This window comes from Orycteropus afer, unplaced genomic scaffold (assembly GCF_000298275.1).
Source record: "Orycteropus afer afer isolate SDZICR_OR568_19922 unplaced genomic scaffold, OryAfe1.0 scaffold00142, whole genome shotgun sequence".
Taxonomy (NCBI): domain Eukaryota; kingdom Metazoa; phylum Chordata; class Mammalia; order Tubulidentata; family Orycteropodidae; genus Orycteropus; species Orycteropus afer.
In genome coordinates this window covers 2,754,918-2,777,909 of record NW_006921729.1, presented here as the reverse complement: position 1 = coordinate 2,777,909, position 22,992 = coordinate 2,754,918, and the positions used below count along the sequence as shown (strand labels likewise).

The window sequence follows — 22,992 nt, the reverse complement described above, 5'->3', positions numbered from 1 at the left end:
TTATGGAAGCAGACTGCCTCCATCTTCCTCTTATGGAGCGGCTGGTGGGTTTGAACTGCCAACCTTCTGATTAGCAGTCAAATCCCTTATGCATCGTGCCACCAGAGCTCCTTTGACTATCTTAAGGAGGTTAAAAATGAAACCAAACATGTAAATGCCTGGTCAAGTACACTATGGATTTCAGTAAGAACAAAAGGGGTAACTAGTTTGCAAGTCAAGTTTTACCAAACACACACTGTGCCTTTACCTGCATGGCTCATAGAAGGACCAAGAGTTAGGAACCAGGCAAACTCGCATTTGAGTATCAGGTCTGCTGATTTCTTGGCCCCGAAACACCTACATGAGAGGTTGTTATTATCAGTTCCAATAAACATAGAGCACCCAGCAGTCTGCCTGGAGCATATATGGTGGCAGCTATCATTACTAATACGGACTACATGAGTGTTTACAGCTACTCTTAACTCGTGCATGCTCATTTTCTGGTGTCATAAATTGCCTGAAATTCACTGTGGCATGTAAGCACATTTTAGAATTGTATTGGAACCAGAGTATTTACTCATTATTTCAATCTATTGACAATTTTTAAAACTGACAAGAAACTAAGGACCCACCAGCAAAATGCAATCTAAAGTGGCACCTGATAGTAGGAAACAAATAAAATGGGCCCAGGTCCAGCGCCCTGGCTTGTGCCCTGGTGGGCTGTAATACTGCATATACGTGGCACTCTTTACCCCTGCATTCTTTGTCTCTGGAAGCTCTGCTTTAATCTATATGCTGTGTGCTAAGCAGAAAACCTATTTATATGTCTTTGTAGTGGCTGACTCTAATTTTGTGATAAAGAGGTCATAAAAGGTTAATACAATGCTAGATATCTTCAGCCAACCTCACGCTTGCTTTAGAGTATTTATTTCTTTGGGCCTTGACTCATTCAGAAATGATTTAAAGTATTTTAATTTACTTTGTGGCATACTCAGTGTCTAGTGTTAACTAGCTAATTTTCTGTCCTGTAGGAAGGTCAAGCTCTGTTCAGTATTTGATGCAAAACAAAACACAAGAAAATACCTCTCCCTAGCCATTGAGGAATAGACAATTCAGTTGATCAAATAAACAAGAGTGGGTATTTCCTTTGTGTGTGTGTGTGTATGTTTTGTTTATTTATTTAAACTGAACATTAGCCAAGGGTCTTAAGTTAATTTTGGACTTTAGCTGGTCCAATAGTGGATGTAACACAGGCAGTCAAGAGGTTAAGTAAATCTGCAAGTGCTGTGATCACCTTGGCAGAGAGGGAGTGTGCAGGGCTGTACGTGTGGGGACAAGCAGACAAGCAGTTTTGACTCTAGAGGGGCCCTCTCTATCAAGCATGGGTGTCTCAACTTTCCCAACATCATCCGGAAGAAGAACAAGCTTTTAAAGCCTTCCAACTCCCTTAGATCTAATTAAAGCTCACCACGAAGTCTTCCCTGACCCTTTGACACGGGAAAAGATGTTTCTTATATAACAACAACACAAAACTCCAAAACCCATTACCTTCAAGTCAATTTTGACTCACAGCCACCCTATAAGACAGAGTAGAACTGCCCCACAGGGTTTCCAAGGCTGTAATTTTTTACAGAAACAGACTGCTTCATCTTTTTCCTGCAGAACGACTACTGGGGTCACACTGCCAAGTGTTTTAGCCACTGCATCACCAGAGCTCCAGGTTTCTTCTGTAGGGACCACGGAACTTAGTCCTTCATTATAAATCAATGAGTCAGCAGATTATAAAATTCAAAATATTAACATAAACTCACAAGCAGAAGTTTTGTATCAAAAAGGTTTTAAAAAGGCAGGGTGTGATCAGTGAGGGCTTGGGCTATTTCCATGTTGGGCCTCAGCAGAAAGCATGTTTACAACCAGAATAAAATTTGTTATAATTTTTTATTACACAATTGTGTAATAAAAACACATTCTCATTGTAAAGAATATATCCTGGAAGAATAAAACACAGCTATTCCTTTTTCTCTCTTCCCCGCTTCCTTTCCTCAGAAGGCTCACCCTCTGTTAGTCTGGTGTGTATCAGTCCTGTCCTTCCCTATGCGTTTATGTGCTTCTCAAGCAACATTTTAACTTCATATAATTGCTAGCCTGGAAAATAAGCAACAAAAAAGTCCTATCCCTTGCATATCTGAAAACATCAAAGCTTCCTTTCCTCAGAAGGCTCACCCTCTGTTAGTCTGGTGTGTATCAGTCCTGTCCTTCCCTATGCGTTTATGTGCTTCTCAAGCAACATTTTAACTTCATATAATTGCTAGCCTGGAAAATAAGCAACAAAAAAGTCCTATCCCTTGCATATCTGAAAACATCAAAGATTTGCCAACAGTGGCTCAGTTATTTTCCAAACCCGAGAAATAGAAACTACTTTCTTAGCATTTTTAACCCACATTTTACAAGTACTCTCTGAGTTAACTGTAAGTAAAAAGCCTCACTGTACTCTTCTCAGAGAGAAAAGAGCGAGAAGGGGAGCCTCATTAAGCAAGCTATTGATTTAGCATTTGTGCTGCAGAGAACAAGATCAGGCTGGGGAGGAAGGGTTCGATGAATCCATTCCTAAACGCACACAGCTTCTCCGAAAGTGTGGCTTTAGATTAATGCAAATGCTTTGGTCCATTTGTAGGAATTCTTCTGGACAGCTTTGTCCTTGGAACTTGCAAGGACACTGCATATGCCTGCAGTAGTAGTTTGTTTTTTCAATTGATCTGTTCAGGTGATGCTAGAATCATTAGCTAAGAAAGGTCCTAAAGAAAATTTTCTCTCAGGCCATCATAAAGCTGAAGAGTAAGAGAAACTACTAGCTATATCAAGATGGGCCTTTCCTACACAAAGTTTCTTGCTCAAAAGCACATGATGGACATTGCTGGAAGAGTCGGGGAGGGGAGGGAACCATGGCAGGGATGGGGTGAAGTGGGGAGAGGGACCATAGCTTGCCATCCAATGTTTGGGAAGGGTGTTCATTCTAGTCGTCTTCTTAGAATAAATGTGAAATTTCCTGTCCCTGGCAGTGAACTGGCAACTGTGAATAATAAGCTGTAAGGTTATTTCTAAGGAGCCCTGATGGTGCAACAGTTAAGCACTTGGCTGCTCACTGAAAGGTTGGCAGTTCAAACTCACCCAGTGGCTCTGGGGAGAAAGACCTGGCAATCTGCTCCCATAAAGATTATAGCCTAGAAAACCCTATGGGGCAGTTCTACCCAGTCATATGGTGTCGCTATGAGTTGGAATCAACTCAATGACATCTAATGATAACAACAACAAGATTAATTCATTTGGATTACCTACCCCACACACCCTCACAAAGTTTATAGATTTAGGACTTTTTTGTGGTACATTAGATTGTTGTTCTACTTAAGATTGTGCAGGCTCAGAGTCTGCACCCACTGTCCCCTGAGCCTGAGAGTTCAGGGCAGATCTGCAAGACAAAACCCCAGACTGGCTTTAAAGAGAGCAATTATTCTGCATATACATTCTTTGTTAAGGTTTTGGTGGAAAAAAGCATGCTACTGCGTCTTAAAAGCCTTCGGCAAACAGCACAGAAATATACTGTTAGAAAACAAATTTCCTCTCTCCTTTTCAGCATTTTCAGGACTCACCTCACTGCCAGTCTCATGTTTGAGTGCAGCAGTGTAGTGTGTGGGCTCCAAGCAAGAGTGTGGGAGTGGTAGGACTTGGGTCAGGGTCCCAAAAGCATTCCTTACACCAGGGCCAAAGTATTCAAGTGTTCACCTCAAGCCACAACCACCCAAACTCCAGTGGTTTCTAAACCTTCTATCCCTCTGTGTCTTCCTCTAACCCTTCAACACCAGACTTTACCAAACAGCTCACAAGGCTTCCCAATAAGATGTGTGGAGGGCCCCAAATCTCCAGACCATAGTTGGGAGGCAGATGCCACCAAGTAGAACATTTAACATCAAGTTCAAACGAAGACGTCCAGTAGGTGTGTGAAATAAATAAATGGCACTGAGATAAATGAGTAATCGTTGGGAAAAAGAAAGAAAGCTGGATTGTTACTTCATGACTTACATCAAAATGAATTCCAGATGGATCTAAGATAATAAGTGTAATAATGAAATGACAAAGGAGCCCTGGTGGTGCAGTGGTTAAGTACTTGGCTGCTAACCTAAAGGTCAGGGTTTGAACCCACCAGCCACTCCACAGGAGAACGATGAGGCAGTCTGCTTCTGTAAAGATTTACAGGCTTGGAAACTTTCTGGGGCAGTTCTAATCTATCCTATAGGGTCACTATGAGTTGGAATTGACTCAATAGCAACAGGTTTAGGTTTTAATGAATCCAGTAAAATCCCAGAAGAAAATATGAATCATAGACATGGAGTAAAGAAAACCATACCCAAACTATGGCCATCAAGTTGATTCTGACTCAGTGATCAAGAGATCTTTCTAAGTGTGACATACAATCCAAGAGCCTGAAGAATACTATTAATGCATTTGCCCATCATAAAATTAAAGCTTATTTGTGGCCAAAATGATTATCAGCAAGGTTAAAGATATGTCATGAATTTGGGAAAGTGGTAATTTCCTTGAAATTTAAAAAGCTACACACCAAGAAGAAAAGACATATAGCCAATACACTTCTGAAAAGATGTTCATATTCCCTCATAAATAAAGAAATGCAAACAACAGACAGATGTATGAGGTGAACATTTATACCAGGAAGGTGCACTCCTTATGACAATCAACCATGGGAGATCAGAAGGGTAGCATTTGTGCAGGGAGATAGCTCAGAGGGCAGGAATGCACAGGAAAGAACACAGGGAAAATGTAACCATTGGGAGGAAGTAGGAAGAGAGCTGTTGCATTGTGGGGATTGCAGTCACTGCCATGAAATAAAATGTGTATGAACTGTTGCATGGAAAATGAACTTGCTCTGTAAACTTTCACCCAAATCGCCAAAAAAAAAAAAAGAAATACAAATAAAACCAAATAGATACCATTCATTTTTTCTGATTACCAAAGATTAAAATAATCATTTTCAGTAAGAATGGAACAATCTCATATAATCTTTGCAGGAACATAAATTAGCATAGGCTTTAGAAGGACAACTTGGCTTTAATCTATCAAAATTATAAAACACATCCTGTAGCTAGCATTTCTATAATTAGTATTTGATCACATTGATAACTATCACCGAAGTCCATAAACACACATATACAAGGATATTTGTAACAGAAGCACTTGCAGTAGCACATAAGTGGAAACAAAGTAAATGTCATAATAATAGGAGAAAAATGAGCAGGTCTATATGTACTAATATTTGGAAAGATGTTCAAGGTTTCTTATTAAAAGCAAAAAGCAATCTGCAGAATGGTGCGTACAATGCAATCTTATTTGCATAAATGTGCTTGTGTGTGTCTTAAAAATTCCTGGAAGGACACAACAAATATTGGAAGTGGTTATTCTAGAAAATGGAACTAGGTGGGGGAAAGTTTTCTTTTAATTGTTTATTTATTTTTTTTTTTTTACTATGAGCTTGAACGATTGTTTAGGGGGAAAAAAAAAGGGACCAGTCCCTGGAGAATGACATCATACTTGGAAACGGTCAGTGAAAAAGAAGCCCTTCAACAAGATGGACTGACCTAGTGGCTACAACAGTGGGCTCAAACATGGCAACAACTGTGAGGATGGTACAAGACCAGGCAGTGTTTCATACTATTTATTACACATGAGGTCACTACGAGTCGGAAGTGACAACAACAACAACAACAAAATAAATTAAAAGGCCAAGCCTGCACATTTAAACAATGAATGAAAAAGGAGAGATGAAGTGAGAAGCAGAACTAGGGGACTCCGGCTGGAACTGTCTAGCATTCACAAGCTCAGAGGCCCTTAATCTTCAGGGCGTGGAGAAAGCTATCAGGAAGCGGAGGTTTGGAGGCACAGTACAAATCTACATTTCTGGTCCAGTGGTGTAGCACCCTGACAGCTCAGGGGCTCCCAGCACTGACCAGGTCCCGCTATAGTCCAGAAAGACAAGGGTCGTTCCGCTTATGTGACCTGGGGCCTAGAAGCCAGGCACAAATCTTGCAGGAGGTCCCAAGGCTTGAGTCCTGGGGCTGAGCTGATGTCCGGATGGACTTGAGTTTAGTCTTGCATACCAAGCAGGGAGTGGGACCGTGTCCATCAGTGGAATTGCTTTTCTGGCAGTTACCATTCAAGATGCAACTTACTTTAGCTAGGCTGTTTTCCTGCAAGCTATTTCAAGAGTCATCAGGCCTGACCCAGTGTTTCACATGTGGGAGACTGCAGTTTACTTATTGAATACTGGGCTAAATTATACAAGGTACCTTCTTCTCTTGATGATTTTATTCTGGAATTCTATATATTGCTGAGTTTAGATTTATGGGAAAAGGGTCAGTTTCCTCATAGGAGTTTTCACATGGACTGATAAATGCTATGATTGGACACTTAACTTTACTGAAGGCTGTGAATTAACTTTGACAAAAAAAACCAGAAACATTACTAGTGGTATTGGAGGCGGGGGGATAGTCCTACCTGTTCTATGTAGGCAGCTTTGCAGGAAAAATAGCACATCAAACTACTTTGTGTAAAGGTTGAAAAGAGACCTCTGGCATTAACCCCATGAGGTATCTCTCTCAAACCCTGGATAAGAAGTTATACTGTTTGATCTCTTGGATCAAAGACAGTTTTTCCAATGACATCCAACCCCCAGGCATGCTGGGATGTCAAATTTATTCCAGAAACTCTTGCAACTTGTTAATCAATGGAGAATTAAGTTGTGAGAAAAACAGAAATTACTGAAAACTTCTTGGGCAATGTATAAGCAATAGCCATTACCAAAGTCTTTGGAGTCAGCCTCAAAAAAAAAAAAAAAAAAAAAAAAGCCCACCAAACTCACTGCTGTGGAGTTGGATCCAACTCATAGTGACCCCTCCTTGGGTTTCTGAGGTGGTGTCACTATGGAAGTAGATTGCCCAAGCTTCCTTCCAAGGAGTGGCTGGTGGGTTTGGACCACCAGCCTTCTGGTTAGCAGTCAAATGTCTTAGGCACTATGCTTCCAGAGCTCCAGCCTATGCTAATGAAATCCACTCTTTTCTTTGCAAGACTGCTGTATCTCTTGGAAGTATCCAGAAAATACTTGGGTGTGCGTGTGGGGAATCCAAGGAAAGAGAGATGAAGAGATTTGAACCAAATAACCTTTATAGACTAAAATACCAATTATGGATATCCTTTAAAAAAAGAAATCATTCTTTAAGGACAAAGGGCTGTTTGAAAGGCCTCTTTTGATAGGAATTTCCACTGGCCAACAGCTTACTTCCAAAAGGCAGTGACCAGCTTGCTTCCAGCTGAATGGTCTCATGCAGAAGGGCTCCACTGACTGGCCAGCCAAGCCGAAAGAAGAGCAGCTCAGTGATGGTCGGGGAGGGCCCAGTTCCATTGGGACTGAACCTGCTGCCACAAACCATGTTCAGGCAAAGTATGTTCTCTCTAACCTATGAAGCTGGGACAAAGATGCTAGCAGACGCGAGCTACTTCAGCTTATTAAGACTAGGAGGCCCTTCTCAGAAAGGAGAGGTGAGAATTTGGTTAATAGCTGCTGCTGCTGCTCTGCTGGCCTTGAGAAAGGACTGTCTGTACAGAACTTTCTGCTCACAGCTTAAAATGTAGCTTCATTTTTCTTTTTTAAAGAGCTGTTTATACCACATCATAAAACTCAACACAAGCCAGAAGATTTATCTTTTTATATTTTATATTAGTAGGATCACAGCCACAAATTCCTCTGAATGTTTAAATAAAATTGGATAAATATACATACACTTGGTATGGGAATGACCTGCCTCTGGTCACCCTGAGGAGAAAGAAGAAAAAGAAAAAAAAAAAAAAATCATTGTCAGATTTAAAGAGAAGTAGCTGATATTCTCAAAAGAAATTTCTAAGCATTCAAGCCAAGCAGTCATTATGATTTCACATCCCCTGCGCCTTGGTGCTGTTTAATGCTCAGATTCCTAAATAGGAACCCAAAACCAAACCAAACACATTAGGGCACTGGGTTCCATTCTGCCTCCCAGACACACCCTCCCCCGGCAAACCAGGCTGGATTCCTGAGGCTCATGGACAGTCTGTGTTTATTCAAATCATGCCTCCTCTTCTCCTAGGAATTTAATCCTTAATTTAAAAATTAAAATAAAAACCCACAGTTTAATCCATGATTCCTTCTAGTAACTCATTTGTTTCTTCTTTTAAGCAGGGTTTTCCCTAAAAAGACTAAGCTTTGAGTCAGTATAATATGCAGGGAAAGGAAAACAAGTTCCCCACATTGTAAGGCAGCCCCTGGTTACTCCAGGTCCTCTTCTAGGGCAGCATTAGGTAGAGGGGACAAGCCCAGGTACAATAAGTCCCCTCAAGGCCACAGTTGAGAAGGGAAGAGAACCTGTATTTGTAGGGAGTGTAGGGCCTCGGCCATTCCTCAGGCCTGAAATTTCAACATTCCAAACCATCATTAAACCCATTGCCATCGAGCTGATTCTGACTTACAGTGACTCCCACTGGTTTCCAAGGTAGTAAATCTTTACAGAAGTAGATTGGCCCATCTTCCTTCTGCAAAGCAGCTGTGGGTTTGAACTGCCAACCTTCTGGTTAGCAGTCAAATGCCTTAGGCACTACGCCACCACAGCTCATTAAACCATCATTTGTTGTTGTTGTTATGTGCCATCAAGTTGGACCAGACTCATAGTAACCCCTTCCTCGGTTTTCTGAGGCAGTATTACTACGGAAGTAGATTGCCCAACTTTCCTTCCGAGGAGTGGCTAGTGGGTTTGAATCACTAGCCTTCTGGTTAGCAGTCAAATGCCTTAGGCACTACACTAATAAAACAAAAAATGAATTTTCCCTGAGCATTTCCCATTTCTGTGCATTTTCTTTTTCCTTTTTAGATGGTGGTATGGAGCAATGGACAGCAGCATCACAGTCCCTGGTAAGAAGATGCATTGGTTCATGACCTCCCACAGTGAAGGATTTGGGAAAAGATGTTTCCCTCTTTATTGAAGGGGTCTCTGGTGATTGGGGTCTCCTTGAAGAGGCCAAATCTGATTGTGGGCAATGGAAGACAGCTGGCATGTTTCTGAGCTCTGCTCTGACACTAAGACCATTGAACAACTTCTTGATTATCCCTAGTCCCTAGTCATCACTCTGCAGTGGAACAGCAACTACTGTTTCCTCTTGAGATGGTCTTGGTTCTTCCTTGGGGCTTACCTCAAGGATTGCAAATTGTCCCTGCTATTAACTCCAGGTTGAGCTCCACTGCTCTCCAATGCACCACAATCAAACCCCCAGTTTTCAAAAACTTGTGCAATGAAGTTAATTTCAGAAGCCCTTAAATAGTATTAGTCTCAACACATGGACCCAGGAGCAGATCAAGTGGTGGGGGAGATTTTAACAAGAAGCTTACAAATCTACGGGGTCACTCTACAGTAGGGTTTCTCAACTTCAGCACAATTGACATTTTGGGCTGGATAATTCTTTGGTGTGGGATGTTGTCCTGTAGGACATTTTACAGCATCCCTGCCTCTACCCACTCGATGCCAGTTGGATCCTCCTACAGTATTGACAATCAAAAATGTCTCCAGACATTGCCAAATGTCATCCGGGGGCCAAAACAGTCTCTGGCTGAGAACCACTGCTCTAGTAGGGGCCACAAACAGTCCCTAAGCGTAGGTACCCTTTCAGAACCACACTTTTGTTGAGATGAGACTATCAGTGATGTGAGAGACCACAACAACACATCTGAAAGGCTCGACAAAGTGCCAAGTAAGAGCAAGCAAAAGTGCTGATTGGGATAAATATTTGAGCTTGAAAATGACCCTAAAGGCTTGTGTGTGTGTACACATGGGATATGCATGTAAGTGTGTCTGTCCAGTAAATTCTTTTATTCTGTTTTTCTCTTTAGAGGGAGCTCTGGTGGCATAGTGCCTAAGGCATTTGACTGCTAACTAGAAGGCTGGCAGTTCAAACCCACCAGCTACTCCTTGGAAGGAAGATTGGGCAATCTACTTCCATAGTGATACCACCTCAGAAACCCAAGGAGGGGTAGCTATGAGTTGGATCTGACTTGAGAAGTTCCCATGGTCTCTGCCAATGGGATCTTCTGGGTCCTGGTGCCACCTAGCTGCAGATGCTTTCCTTTTGGGCAACTGGCCTCCATGAGTTGGAATTGACTTGATGGCAGTGGGTTTGGTTTTGGTTTTGACCTGCAGATCCAGGTTGTGGCCGTGATAAGCACAGTTTGCTACCCCAGGCCACTGCTGCAGACACAGCTTGAAATTGGAATGCTCCAAATGTTCATTTCTCCAGGGCAAAGTGATTAGAACCCTAGAGGTTATCTGTCCCATTCTGTCCACCCCCTTCCTTCTTCTTCTGACATGCAAAGTTCAGAGAGGCAGGGACACCCAGAAAATGAGTGGTAGAGACAGGCCTGTGGGAGAATCTGCTCCCACATCTAGCAGGCCTGGGCTTTGTGTCCTATGTGCCCTGACCAAGAGGAGTGCAAGGGGCAGAGGGCTCCTCCTCTGGTAATCAGCTCCCCCTCTCTGATATGGGTGCTTTCTTTCAGGTCTGGTCTCATAGATGAAATAGTCCAAGTGTTATGCAAATGATGCATCACCCCATTTACCTAAGTTAGGTCAAAGTTTACTTACTTCTTTCAAAGACCATTTTGACAAATGTTAATCTAAGGAATTCTAGGAATGGACACTAAAGCCAAGTGAGCTCAGACATGCCAGGAGACTGCCTTTACAGGCCATTAGTCCCTGTCAGAACAGCTGGGCACTCCAGGAACCCTTCCAGGGATGTAGCACCATTTCCTCATATCAGGTAAAAGCCCACGTTTCATCTAGTCAGATGCTATTTTTAAAGAACTTTTACTCTTGACAGCAGAGATTCTCCTCCTTTACAGGCTGAGGGTATAAACTTCATTCTCTTCTCTGGCAGCAGCTGTGGGGGTGGGACAGGGCTTACAGTGAAATCTCATCATACATGTTCCACCAATATATCCATCTACATCAATGCACAATGAGGCTTAATATTCATTAAGGCCAGTCCTCTTTCATGATTTCGCCTCAATATTTCTTAGGACATTTTTCTCCCAAATAAACCTTACGTCCTTCCATTCAGAAATATATTCCTCTACAAAAAAGTTACCATATCAAAATCTTTTAATAAGTCTAATAATTTTTTTAATAGAGTCTTTTGGATTTTATCATTACAAAATGTCCTTCTTTATTCTATTAAATGCTTCTACCCTTAAATTTTGCTTTGTCTGGTATTAACACTGCCACTCTCACTTTCTCTTTGTTTGATCTGCCCTGTACCTTCTTGCCCATCTCTTTATTTTCCACCTTTCTTTATCACTTTATGTTAGGTTTTGTTGCAGGAACTAGTAGTCACCTATGAGGAGCCTATGAGGAGTACATTGGTTAATGTGCTTGGTTGCTAACTGAAAGATCAGTGGTTTGAATCTACCAGCTGCTCTGTGGGAGAAAGCCAAGGCAGTCTGCTTCTGTAAAGATTTACAGCCTTGGGAACTCTAGTGGCGATTTTACTCTGTCCTGTAGGGTTGCTACGAGTTGGAATTGACTTGACAACAGCAATAGGTTTTTAATGGGTGAAAGTCATTAGTAAGTGCTGTTCATTCCAATTTTCTTTCTGGGTATATAGTAGGATTACACTTTCACATCCCTTGAAGTTAGATGTGATCATGTGACTTGCTATGGCCAATAATACATAAGTTGAAATGAGGCATGGGACTTCCCGGTGAAAACTTTAAGAGCCAGGGAATGATTCTCCACATTCTCGTTTTTCTTGCTGAGCCAAATCAGGGGAGCAAAGAGATGACACCTTCTCAGTCAAGTCCACAAATGAGGATAATGTATGCTGTCCAAAGGAGCCCTGGTGGCACAGTGGTTGAATACTCGGCTGCTAATACTGACCTGGTGAATATTTCGACCAGGTCAGTGGTTCGAACCTTCAGCTGCTCTGTGGAAGGCAGTCTGCTTCTGTAAAGATCAAACCTTGGAATCCCTTGGGACAGTTCTACTCAGTCCTATAGGGTTGCTATGAGTCAGAATTGACTTAGGGCAATGGGTATGCTAATACAATAGCCTCTAGACAAGTGTAGCTGTTGACATGAAATGTGGCTAGTCCAAATTAAGATGTTCTACCCACCAGCCCATTCCTACTTCCGTAGTGATACTGCCTCGGAAACCCAAGGAGGGGTCGCTATGAGTCGGGGCCGACTCGACGGCACATAACAACAACAACAACAACACCCACCAGCCACTCCTCAGAAGGAAGGTTGGGCAATCCTACTTCCGTAGTGATACTGCCTCGGAAACCCAAGGAGGGGTCGCTATGAGTCAGGGCTGATTTGACGGCACATAACAACAACAACAACATGTGTAAAATAGGAGCTCTGATAGCATAATGCCTAAGGCACTTGACTGCTCACCAGAAGGCTGGCGGTTCAAACCTACCAGCCACTCCTCGGAAGGAAGGTTGGGCAATCTACTTCCGTAGTGATACTGCCTTGGAAACCCAAGGAGGGGTAACTATGAGTCGGGTCTGACTTGAAGGCATATAACAACATATGTAAAATACGCACAAAATTTTGAAGGGTTATTATGATAAAAAGAATGTCAACTTTCTCATTAATCATTTTTTCTACTGATTTCATGTTGAATGACTATTTTGGACATACTGGGTTAAATAAAACATACTATTAAATTAATTTCATTTGCTGCTCCTTATTTTTTTTAAATATGGGTACTAGAAAATTTTAAATTATGTATGTGGCTTGCATTATATTTCTAAAGGACAGACAGTGCCACACAGGAGAAGCCCTAGCCAACCCACAAACATGTAGCATGAGTGAAAAATAAATTTTTATTCTTTTAAGCCTGTTAGGTTTTGGGGTTGTTACTATAATATAACCAAACCTACATGAACTAGTACATCTATTCAGTAGTCATTCCTCTTTTCCTCTTTGCTAAAAGAACTCCAGTTTTGTTCATAGCAGAAATATATCTGGTTAAATTCTTTTCCTTTCCAGCCAGATTGCCTTGCTGCTAGAGGATAGGCAGGTGATAAAGTTCTGGCCAATGACATAAGCAGAAGTCTCCTGGAGTTTTCTGTGACAGCATTTCCTTTCCATAAAGGACAAACCTGGCTAGTGCCATTTTTCTCTTGGCTGTGGATATGATGTCTGAAACTTGCAACATTGAGATAGTCTGTTCCAGTGGGAGCAGAAAGACAAATAGAAAGAATACAGGCATACCTTGTTTTATTGTGTCTCACAGATAGTGTCTTCCTTTTTCAATTGAAAGTTTGTGGCAACCCTGCATTGAGCAAACATGTGCTCACTTCTTGTCTCCGTGTCACAGTTTGGTAATTTTCACAATATTTCAAACTTTTTCATAACGCTATTGCACACTTAATGGACTACCAGAAACCAAAGCAAACACACTGCCATGGAGTCAATTCTACTCATACTAACCCTACAGGGCAGAGTAGAACTGCCTCATAGGGTTTCCAAGCCTGTGAGTCTTTATGGAAGCAGACTGCATTATCTTTCTCCCAGGGAGCAGCTGCTGGGTTCAAATTGCTCCCCTTTTGGTCAGTAGCAGAACGCTTTAACTACTACACCACCAGAACTCCTTTAATAGACTACACTATAGTGTAAACATAATTTTTAGATTCACTTTTGTTGTTGTTGTTGCGTTTGCCATCGAGTTGGATCTGATTCATAGCGACCCCTCCTTGGGTTGCTGAGGCAGTATCACTATGGAATTAGATGGCCCAACCTTCCTTCTGAGGAGTGGCTGGTGGGTTTGAACCACCAGTCTTCTGGTTAGCAGTCAAATGCCTTAGGCACGACACCACCAGAGCTCCCTGAGATGCACTAGGAAACCAAAACATTTGTGTGACTCGCTTTATTGTGATACTCATTTTATTGCGATGGTCTGGAACTGAACCCGCCGTTATCTCCGAAGTATGCCTGTAAATGAGTCCTTGATGGCATCATCAGACATTTAACCAAACCTAGCAACTGCAGGACTCCAGTTTTGTTTGTGAGAAAACAACTTCCTATTTGTGGGTCATTGTTAGTTATATATGTGGCTTGCACTGTATTTCTAAAGGACAGTACCAAAAGCATTCCTATCTGATGTAGGTATATTCTTGGAAACAGCACAGAGCTGAACCTGTCAAGCTAATCTGATAATTTTCATCTTTTACGAGTTCAGTCCATTCAACTTGATTTTATGCCTACTCCTTATGTTGTGCTTATTATTTATTTTCTGTTATTTGTTCTTTTTCCCCTTTCCTTAATTTTGATGGCTAGCTCACGTTATTTTCCCTTTCTCCCTCTGGGAATTACGAGGATCTATTTTCCAAGTCAGCTCCTTTTTACAGTTCTAGTCCTTATAGTCATATTTATCCCTATATTTTATACAAAAATATTATAAATGAATATTACTCTTACCTAGGTAGGTCTCCTCCCCTCCCCCTGCAATCATTACATGTCTGAAAATGTCCTTCCTTTGTCTTAAAAGATAAATGAGATATTGGTCATATATAATTTTTGGTTTGTACATCTTTTCTCTCAATAGCCTGTTGTTGTTGTTGTTATGTGCCGTGGACTCAGCCCCAACTCATAGCGACCCCTCCTTGGGTTTCTGAGGAGGTATCACTAAGGAAGTAGATTGCCCAACCTTCCTTCTGAGGAGTGGCTGGTGGGTTTGAACTGCCAGCCTTCTGGTTAGCAGTCAAGTGCCTAAGGCTACCAGAGCTCCTCTCAATAGCCTACAAACATTTTTTCATAGCCTTCTGGCTTTCATTGCTGCTGATGAGAAGTCTGATACTTGGATAATTCTTTCTTTTTGAAAATAACTTGTGCTGGTAGCCTGTAAGATCTTTTCTTTACCCATGTATCTGGGCTTGTGCTGTCATGCACATATTCATGCTAATCCTGCTGTAGATCTGGTGATCCCTTCTAATCTGTAGATTCAAAAGCTCTTTTTCACATCCAGGAAATTTTCTTCTATTCCTTTTTCTCTTTCTTGAACTTTCATTATTTGTATGTTAGGCCTTCCCCCATAATTACCATCTCTGTCTATCTGGTCTGTTTGTAAGATACTTCTTCCACTTGCTTTTCCACACATTAATTCAGTTCTTAGTAGTGACCATTCTCATTCTCATTCTCCATTTCCTCAGTTTTCTGAACTTTTATATTTAGAAATCATTTCTTTTTAATTTCCCAATGTTACTTTTGTGCTCCAAATTCATTTCCTGAATATAACTTCCTGAGTTGCCAGTTAAAATTCTCTTCTATCTTTTTTCTTAGTTTCACCTCAGTAGGAGTCTCACATTCTAGTTTTTCAACTTGGACTTTCTTGGCTACTAAGTCTTCATTCCATTGGAATGTACAAGCCAATGAAATTACAGTTCTATTCCTAATAGTCATATTTATCCCTATGCTTTCTACAAAAATATTATAACTGAATATTACTCTCACCTAGATGGGTTTCATCATCCCATTGGCTTATACAAGCTTGTGCGTTCCCCCGGCATCTCTATGGTTTAGTCTGTCAAGGTCTCCAGGTGGTGACAAACCAGGCAGCACTACAAGGCCCAGCAAGGAGGGCTGTTTTTATACTTCAGTGGGGCCCAAGTAGATAAACCACAAAGAGCTGAAGAAAGTCCCTGTACTACCAGGCTTCTCCTAGGAGCTCTGGTAGCATAGTGCCTAAGGCACCTGACTGCTAACCAGAAGGCTGGCAGTTCAAACCCACCAGCTACTCCTTGGAAGGAAGATGGAGCAATCTACTTCCATAGTGATACTGCCTCAGAAACCCAAGGAGGGGTCACTATGAGTCAGGTCCGACTCGACAGCACATAACAACAACAACAACCAGGCTTCTCCAGGGGAAGCACCAAGCTACAAGAACTGAAAGCAATTCAGTTTACCAGTGCTCACCAGTGCAGCCCCCCAGGTCCTTCTGGGTCAGCAGGATTAGGCAGACCCTCCATGGCCCACACACATCAAATGGACAATATAGGCCATTTCCAAAGGGATTCACAGGCTTCAGCTGGCTTGTTCACCACATGGGACCATGCATTTCAAGTCTTTGTTTTTGGGGCTCCAGGAGAGAGAGCATTTTCTTCTGCTTGTGGTTCCTTGCTTCTCACTGGGTCCCAGAGAGAATGAGTCCTGATCCTGCTTTCTCTCCTGGAGAATTGGAGGCTTTAATGCATTTTCTAGGCTCCACTAACAGGTCTACCTGGGTTTATCCAGAAAAGGAATTCAAATGGTCAGGGCCATGTGCTCAAGCTGCCATCTTCCCAGAATTCCCTTCTTTATATCCATATGTACTTTTAAAATAACTATGTTCATTTTCTAATCACAAAAGTAACTTAAGCTATTTTATTAAAATTGGAAAAAGAAAAAAAAAAAAAGTACAGAGGAGAAAATCCTGTATGTTATGCCATCACTCTGAGAGATCTCTTTATAGTTTGGCATATGTCCTCTAGTGTTTTTCCTATAAATGATTGTGTGTGTGTGTGTGTGTGTGTGTGAGTATATAGCTCTGGTAGCACAGTGCCTAAGGCATTGGACTGCTAAACAAAAAGGGTGGTGGCTCAAATCCCCCAGCTGCTCTGAGGAAAGATGGAGCAATCTACTTTTGGAGCTCTGGTGCATAGTGCCTAAGGCACTTGACTGCTAACCAGAAGGCTGGTGGTTCAAACCCACCAGCCACTCTTCAGAAGGAAGGTTGGGCAACCTACTTCTGTTGTGATACTGCCTTGGAAACCCAAGGAGGGGTCACTATGAGTCAGGTCCGACTCAATGGCACATGACGACAACAATAACAACAACTGTATTTTAGCTTGCTTTCTTTCTTTTTTTAACTAAAAGATATATTGTGAACATTTTCCTTTGTCATAAATACTTATGCCATTTTTAATGGCTGCATACTGTCTGTATGGCTAGTCTATAGAAGTCTTTTAACCAACTGCCTACAGTTAAAATCAAGTTTCTTACAATATTATAATCTATGCTGGATGGTACCTTATAGTTAAATCTTTGTACAATAATAACTATGTCTATAAGGTGAACTGCTTGGGTCAACAAATAGGTATATTTTTAAGGTCTGCTACATAGTGTCTAAGGCACTTGACTGCTAACCAGAAGGCTGGCGGTTCAAACCCACCAGCCACTCCTCGGAAGGAAAATGGGGCAATCTACTTCCGTAGTGATACTGCCTCGGAAACTCAAGGAGGGGTTGCTATGAGTTGGGGCCGACTCGATGGCACATAACAACAACAACAACAACTGGTTCTTTAACTTTCTCTTTCATGCTCCCCAAGAGAAAATGTTATAAAAATATAAAATGACTTTTATAACTCCCATCAAATACACCACATTTTATTCCTATATGGAAATGACTGGGGCATTCTTTCTCAAAAAGGATTGATACTTTTTCAAGTAAATGGCCCTGCACATACTGTGCTACTCTTATTATGGATATCTGTCAAGAATGGGACAGATCTACTATTACTGAATTTCTGCTGAGTGCACAGTTCCCATCGGCACTGACCTTCTGAAGCCCACCGTTCTCCTCCACCAGAGGCGGAAGCACACTGGGGCTGCTGGCTGGTGGGGCCTCCACATTATAATCACGGAAGCAGCAGAAGAAGGAGCTGAGGATGCTGCGGCTTCTCTGCTTCTTTAAGCTGACATTGCACTGAGACACTGGAAGGAAAAACAGAGCACACTGTGGCCAACTGTAGCAAACACTCGCAGCTATAACGCAAAGTGAAGACATGAGTATGCAGCTGCTCCCCACAGAGCCCTGAATCCAGAGGGCCTGTCCAGGACAAGAGGGTGAGAGCGGGCCTGGGAAGTTACTCTACAGGGTCCTTATTCAACATGTGAATCCTGGAGGGCCAGCTGGTCGATGGGTCCAGTCCCACTGGCTGGATGGAATTCCTCTGACCTCAGCCCAGTGGGGGATGCTGGCTTATTAACAGATCCATCCTCAGGGTCAGGCACCATCTGCATTCCTGAATCCAGCAGATGAAGTCTTCCCACTCTGCACTAAGCACTGCTTTAAAACAAACATCCTTTCAGGCACATATCAGATTCAACACTCCCTAGGAAGCATCTCTCCATCAAGAGTACTAGAAAGAGCCACTCTGGAACAAAGTTCTTGGACACTTCCTGTTCACCATGGAAATAACTAAGTTCATGAGCTGAGAAATAAGATGTATAAGGTCACAAAGGAACTCCTGTATCTAAACTCTGCCATTTGTCTAGAAATGGATAGGGTCTAGATCCAGAGCTCAGAGCTGAATGTTTCCATTACACTTAAAACATAAACAGCAGGAGATGTGGATCAAGAACCTGTGCTTCCTCCTAAGCAGGACTGAGCAAAGCCCTTCCTTGCAAAACACAGGGCGAAACCTTGCCCTGAATTCATTCCCTGGCCTGTCTTGAACTAAGGCTTAGGAAGGAGGGATGGATCCTTTCTGTTTATCCAAGGCTCAAGACAGGCTGCCACAAGTCAGAAATAAAAAGCAAAAACCGGTACAGATTTTTTTAAAAAAACATATCTCAGGGGAGGAGACTGACAACTCTGAGGGGCAGGAACATTTTGCCTAGGAATGCAACTTGGGCTGTCCCACCACATACCAGGCCTGGGTGGGTCAGCAGCCCTGGAGTAGAGGACACAGGCACAGGGATCATGCTCAGGGTTAATGGGAAAATCACTAAGCGGGGCAAAGGTTGGGGCTTATCTCTCCTAAAGAGCAATTCTGATACAATTCCTTTGTCCAAGTAGTTATGAGTTGTGTGTATAGCATCTTTCCTCCCAAGAGATCATAAAACCTTTGCTAGAAATCTTTGGGTACTCTTCTGCCAGCAGCAAACCGAATGCACTGAGATGATAATTCTGAAAAAGAGTAAAAAGCTCTTTTGCCAACAACTCTGCAGGCATGGACCGTTTCTAGCCTGGGCTTGGACAAATGGCCCGGCAAGTGTGAATTTAAGACCCTTATTCACTAATGATGCCCTTTAGAACCATCAATCCCTGGAAATGCAGGTTAGTTCTCATTTGTTTTAAACAGTTTATTGTGGTTGGGTGGCAGTTTACAGAACAAATTAGTTTTCCATTCAACAATTTATACACATTTCAATGTATCAGCACTCTTCCACTTCCTCTTTGGGTGCCCCTCTTCTATTCCCCCATCTTTCTTGCCCCTTTTTGCTTTCTAAACTTTGTTTTTGGGCAAATGCTACCCTTTTGGTCTCGTGTGGTTGACTGTTCAGAGAAGCATGCTCCCCACGGGTATTATTGCTCACTTTATAGGCCTATTTGGCTAAACAGTGATCTCCAGGTGGGTTCAGTTCTAGGCCTGAAGCGTGTCTAAGGGCCATAGTCTCAGGGGTTCCACCAACCTCTATTATAACAGCAATACCTGGTCTTTTTTATGATTTTGAATTTTGTTCTACATTTTTCTCCCACTCTGTCTAGGGTCTTCTATTGTGATCCTGATCAGAGCAGTGAGTAGAGGTAGCTGGGCACTACTGAGTTCTGGTCTCAGGCTAGTGGAGGCTGTGGGTTGTGTGGTCATTAGTTGTATGGGCTGTTTTCTCGAGCCTTTGATTTGCTTTACTCTTCTCTGCTCCAGCTTTTAAGGCCCCAGCTGCTACTCAACAAAGTAGGATGCTGAACTTTGTATTTATGGACTATGTTATGCCAATTGACCTATATGTCCCAAGATTATGGTCCTAAACCTGAAAACCAGGCTGTTCTTGTCTTTCCACGGATTCGTGGGTACATGTCCCAAAGGATCAGTCTTCTCAATTCCAGCCCTGCATGCCAGTCCAAGCCAGAGGGACAGAGGCCTTCCAAACGGCAGTGGTGGGAAGTGATAACGAGCACTGTCTATGGAAGGCCAGTCTTGTAGGTTCCAATACTCTACAACCCTCATCTCACACGATCCTCACAGCTACACAAGGAGGCAGGTGTTGTGGCTTCCATCCTATTGCTGAGAAAACACAACCAGTATTTGCTTCTGCCAGGATTTGAACCCAAGTGGGCCTGTTTTTAAAGTGTGTGCTTTCCCCATGTGCCACACTGAAGACAATCTTGCAATAATTTAGATCAGATTAAGAAGGAGGGAACATGCCAAATGGAGAGAAAAACACTGTAATATACTTGTATTTAATATAAACGACTGGTTAAATCACTTCACTGTTATTCTGGATGTTTTAATTTTTATGCCATACTCAAACACTTTAGTCAGGGGAAGAACAAAACTGTCTCTTCTCCAGCCCTTAGCACATTTCTCTGCAAGTAAACAAACTGTTTGTTCATGTCCTGAAGTCTGCTGAGCAGTCAGGCTGGGCAATAAACAGTTCTGCAAAAACCATCTTCCCAGATCCTATTTTCATCCTCAGATAACACAAATCTTCTTCATAACATCTAATCAACAAACTAACAACAACAACAAAAAAAACAACCTTAATGTGGAGCTAGTGAGCTACTTACAATTTCCAGCATGATTATGGTGCTTATTATGTAGAAGCCACAAATAGAGCTGTGGGTGGCACTAAATCAGCTTGAATCACTTGGGAGGCCACTGCCCCTGATGGGGAAATGGCAGCCCACTCAGTCTCCCCTCCTTGGTATGAAGAGGTGAAGAAGCTGAAGTGCCTCATATTCACAGCTGTGGGAAGATCCAAGCCTCTTCTTGCCAACCAAGGTTAGGTCCAGGGCTTCAGGAACCTCAGGAGGCTTGAAGCTTCAAATTTTCTAACAGGAGTTCCTTGGTGATGCGCATTGTTAAGTGCTCAGCTGCTAACTGAAAGGTCGGACGTTCTAGTTCATCCCAAAATGTCTCTGAAGAAAGGACTGGTGATCAACTTCCAAAATATCAGTCATTGAAAACTCTTTGGAGCATAGTCTAACATCACACGTGGGGTCACTATGAGTCCAAATCAATTTGATAGTAACTGGTTAGTTAAAATTTCTAATCACCCTTGAATTGGTCTGGTCTTCTCAAGGTCAAGCTAGCTAGGGACCCGGAAGGATTGCCTCGGGAGCAGTATCAGCGTCATCCACCCTCAGCACTCATTGGCTCCTGAACAGGGCTCAAGACGTGAGGGTCTCTGGGCCTCATGACCCCCTGCCTCCATCCCCAGCTGCCACGCCTCCCCCCCCAGCTACAATGTAGAAGACTCTTGATATGTTCATAAACTGCCTGGTAAAAGGGCTTTAGTGATAAATGAAATTAAAATCCATAGTTCAATGGACAAATGTTTATAATATTAGCTAAAAAAAGACTAGCTATAAAATTATATCTCTGTTTTGATCATCACTATGCTAGACAAACTAAAATGATTATTGGCAAGAAACATGTCAAAATGTTAACAGTATGAGACTATGAATGTTTACATTTCTTCCATATTTTCCAAATGTTTTATGTGAATTATGTACTACTGTAGGAGCTCTGGTAGCCCAGTACCTAAGGCATCTGACTGCTAATCAGAAGGTTGGTGGTTCAAACCCACCAGCTGCTCTGCGGAAGCAAGACTGGGCAATCTACTTCTATAAAAATTTACTACCTCGGAAACCCAATGGGGGTCGCTATGAGTCAGAATCAACTTGACGGCATTGGGTTTGGTTTTTATATATTACTCTAAAAACAGAAAAAAGGAAGAATTTTGTTAAACTCTTTTAGCAACTGTAGGAAACTTGGAATCCTAAAATGAGGAGAAACCAGTATTGTACGTCTAAGCCCTAAATCTTCCGACTCATTCCTATGCTTCTCCACTCCATGCCTGTAAAGCAGAGCAGGCAAAGCCGTTAAGCATTGCAGGAAGTAATGTCACCACTGTCAGGGCCCACACCCACTCCTGGCCAAGATGGAACATCTTCACCACCCTCAAAACAAGAGGAGACCCATATGAGAAGAAGGCACTCAAAGTGTTCTTTTTCCAGGAACACGCTCCAGAGGCTGGCATGCACTGGCTTTTTTCCTCTGGCAGCTTTGCACAGGATTCTCTGCTTATTAATCAAGATCTTGCTTTCACCAGCTTCACTTGCTTGCCCCATGTCCATTTCCATTGATAGTTGTTGTTGTTGGGTGCTGTCAACTTTTCTCACATAGAGAGAGACCCCATGCGACAGAGTAGAACAGCCCCATAGAGTTTCCTAGGCTCAAACTTTACAGGAGCAGATTGTCAGGTCTTTTCTCCCAAGAGCTGTTGGGTGGGTTCAAACTGCCAACCTTTTGGGTGGCAGTTGAGCACTTAACCGTTGCACCACCAGGGCTCCTTGTTTCCACTGGTAGAAAGCATGGCACCAAAACACATTTGAGAGGTTTCCTGGTGGCCCAGGTGTCCAGCAACACAATCTTTATCAGAATTGTCACAGTAGGATATTAAAATAGTTTAATGTACACATCTTCCTGCTACATTGATTTTAAGAAATTACTTTGAAGGAGTAAAGGCTGGAGTAGCAACTCCAGTTTGAACATCAGTCTAAAATGTTCTATAAAGATTTTCCTTTTGTATCAGATTTAGGAAGAAAAGTTATCAAAAAATCATTCCAAAGTTTTCTGTTGTTCTTTCCTGGTAACCTTCTTATTCATACCCCATACCTAGCCCTGCCCACCTCTCCTCCCTAGTTACCCCTGTGGTGAGTTCCTCTTCACTGACATCCCAACTCCCATTCCTCCTCCTCTCACCTCCTTATATCTTAGAACCTTCCTGTTTTTTAGGGCTTGACTCAAAGGCCACCTCTCTCAGGAAGCCTTCATCAACCACCCCAGGGGAGGAGTGATATGTCCCTTGGCCATTGAACTCTTCAGTGAGTATGTGTACACTGAGTGGAGTTTCTGGCTACTAATTGAAAGGTTGGAGGATGG

At 42.4% G+C, this 22,992-nt stretch overlaps 1 protein-coding gene across 1 annotated transcript in view; it reads right to left on the bottom strand.

Moving 5' to 3' along the window:
* Positions 1–22,992, bottom strand: part of CTDSPL (CTD small phosphatase like) — a 156,145-nt gene that overhangs the window by 17,627 nt on the left and 115,526 nt on the right. Inside the window, exons 2-3 of the mRNA XM_007945694.2 lie at positions 17,658–17,812; positions 7,826–7,858 (exon numbers count right to left, since the gene is read on the bottom strand). Coding sequence (XP_007943885.1) covers positions 7,826–7,858; positions 17,658–17,812 — 188 coding nt within the window. The remainder of the gene's footprint in view (positions 1–7,825; positions 7,859–17,657; positions 17,813–22,992) is intronic.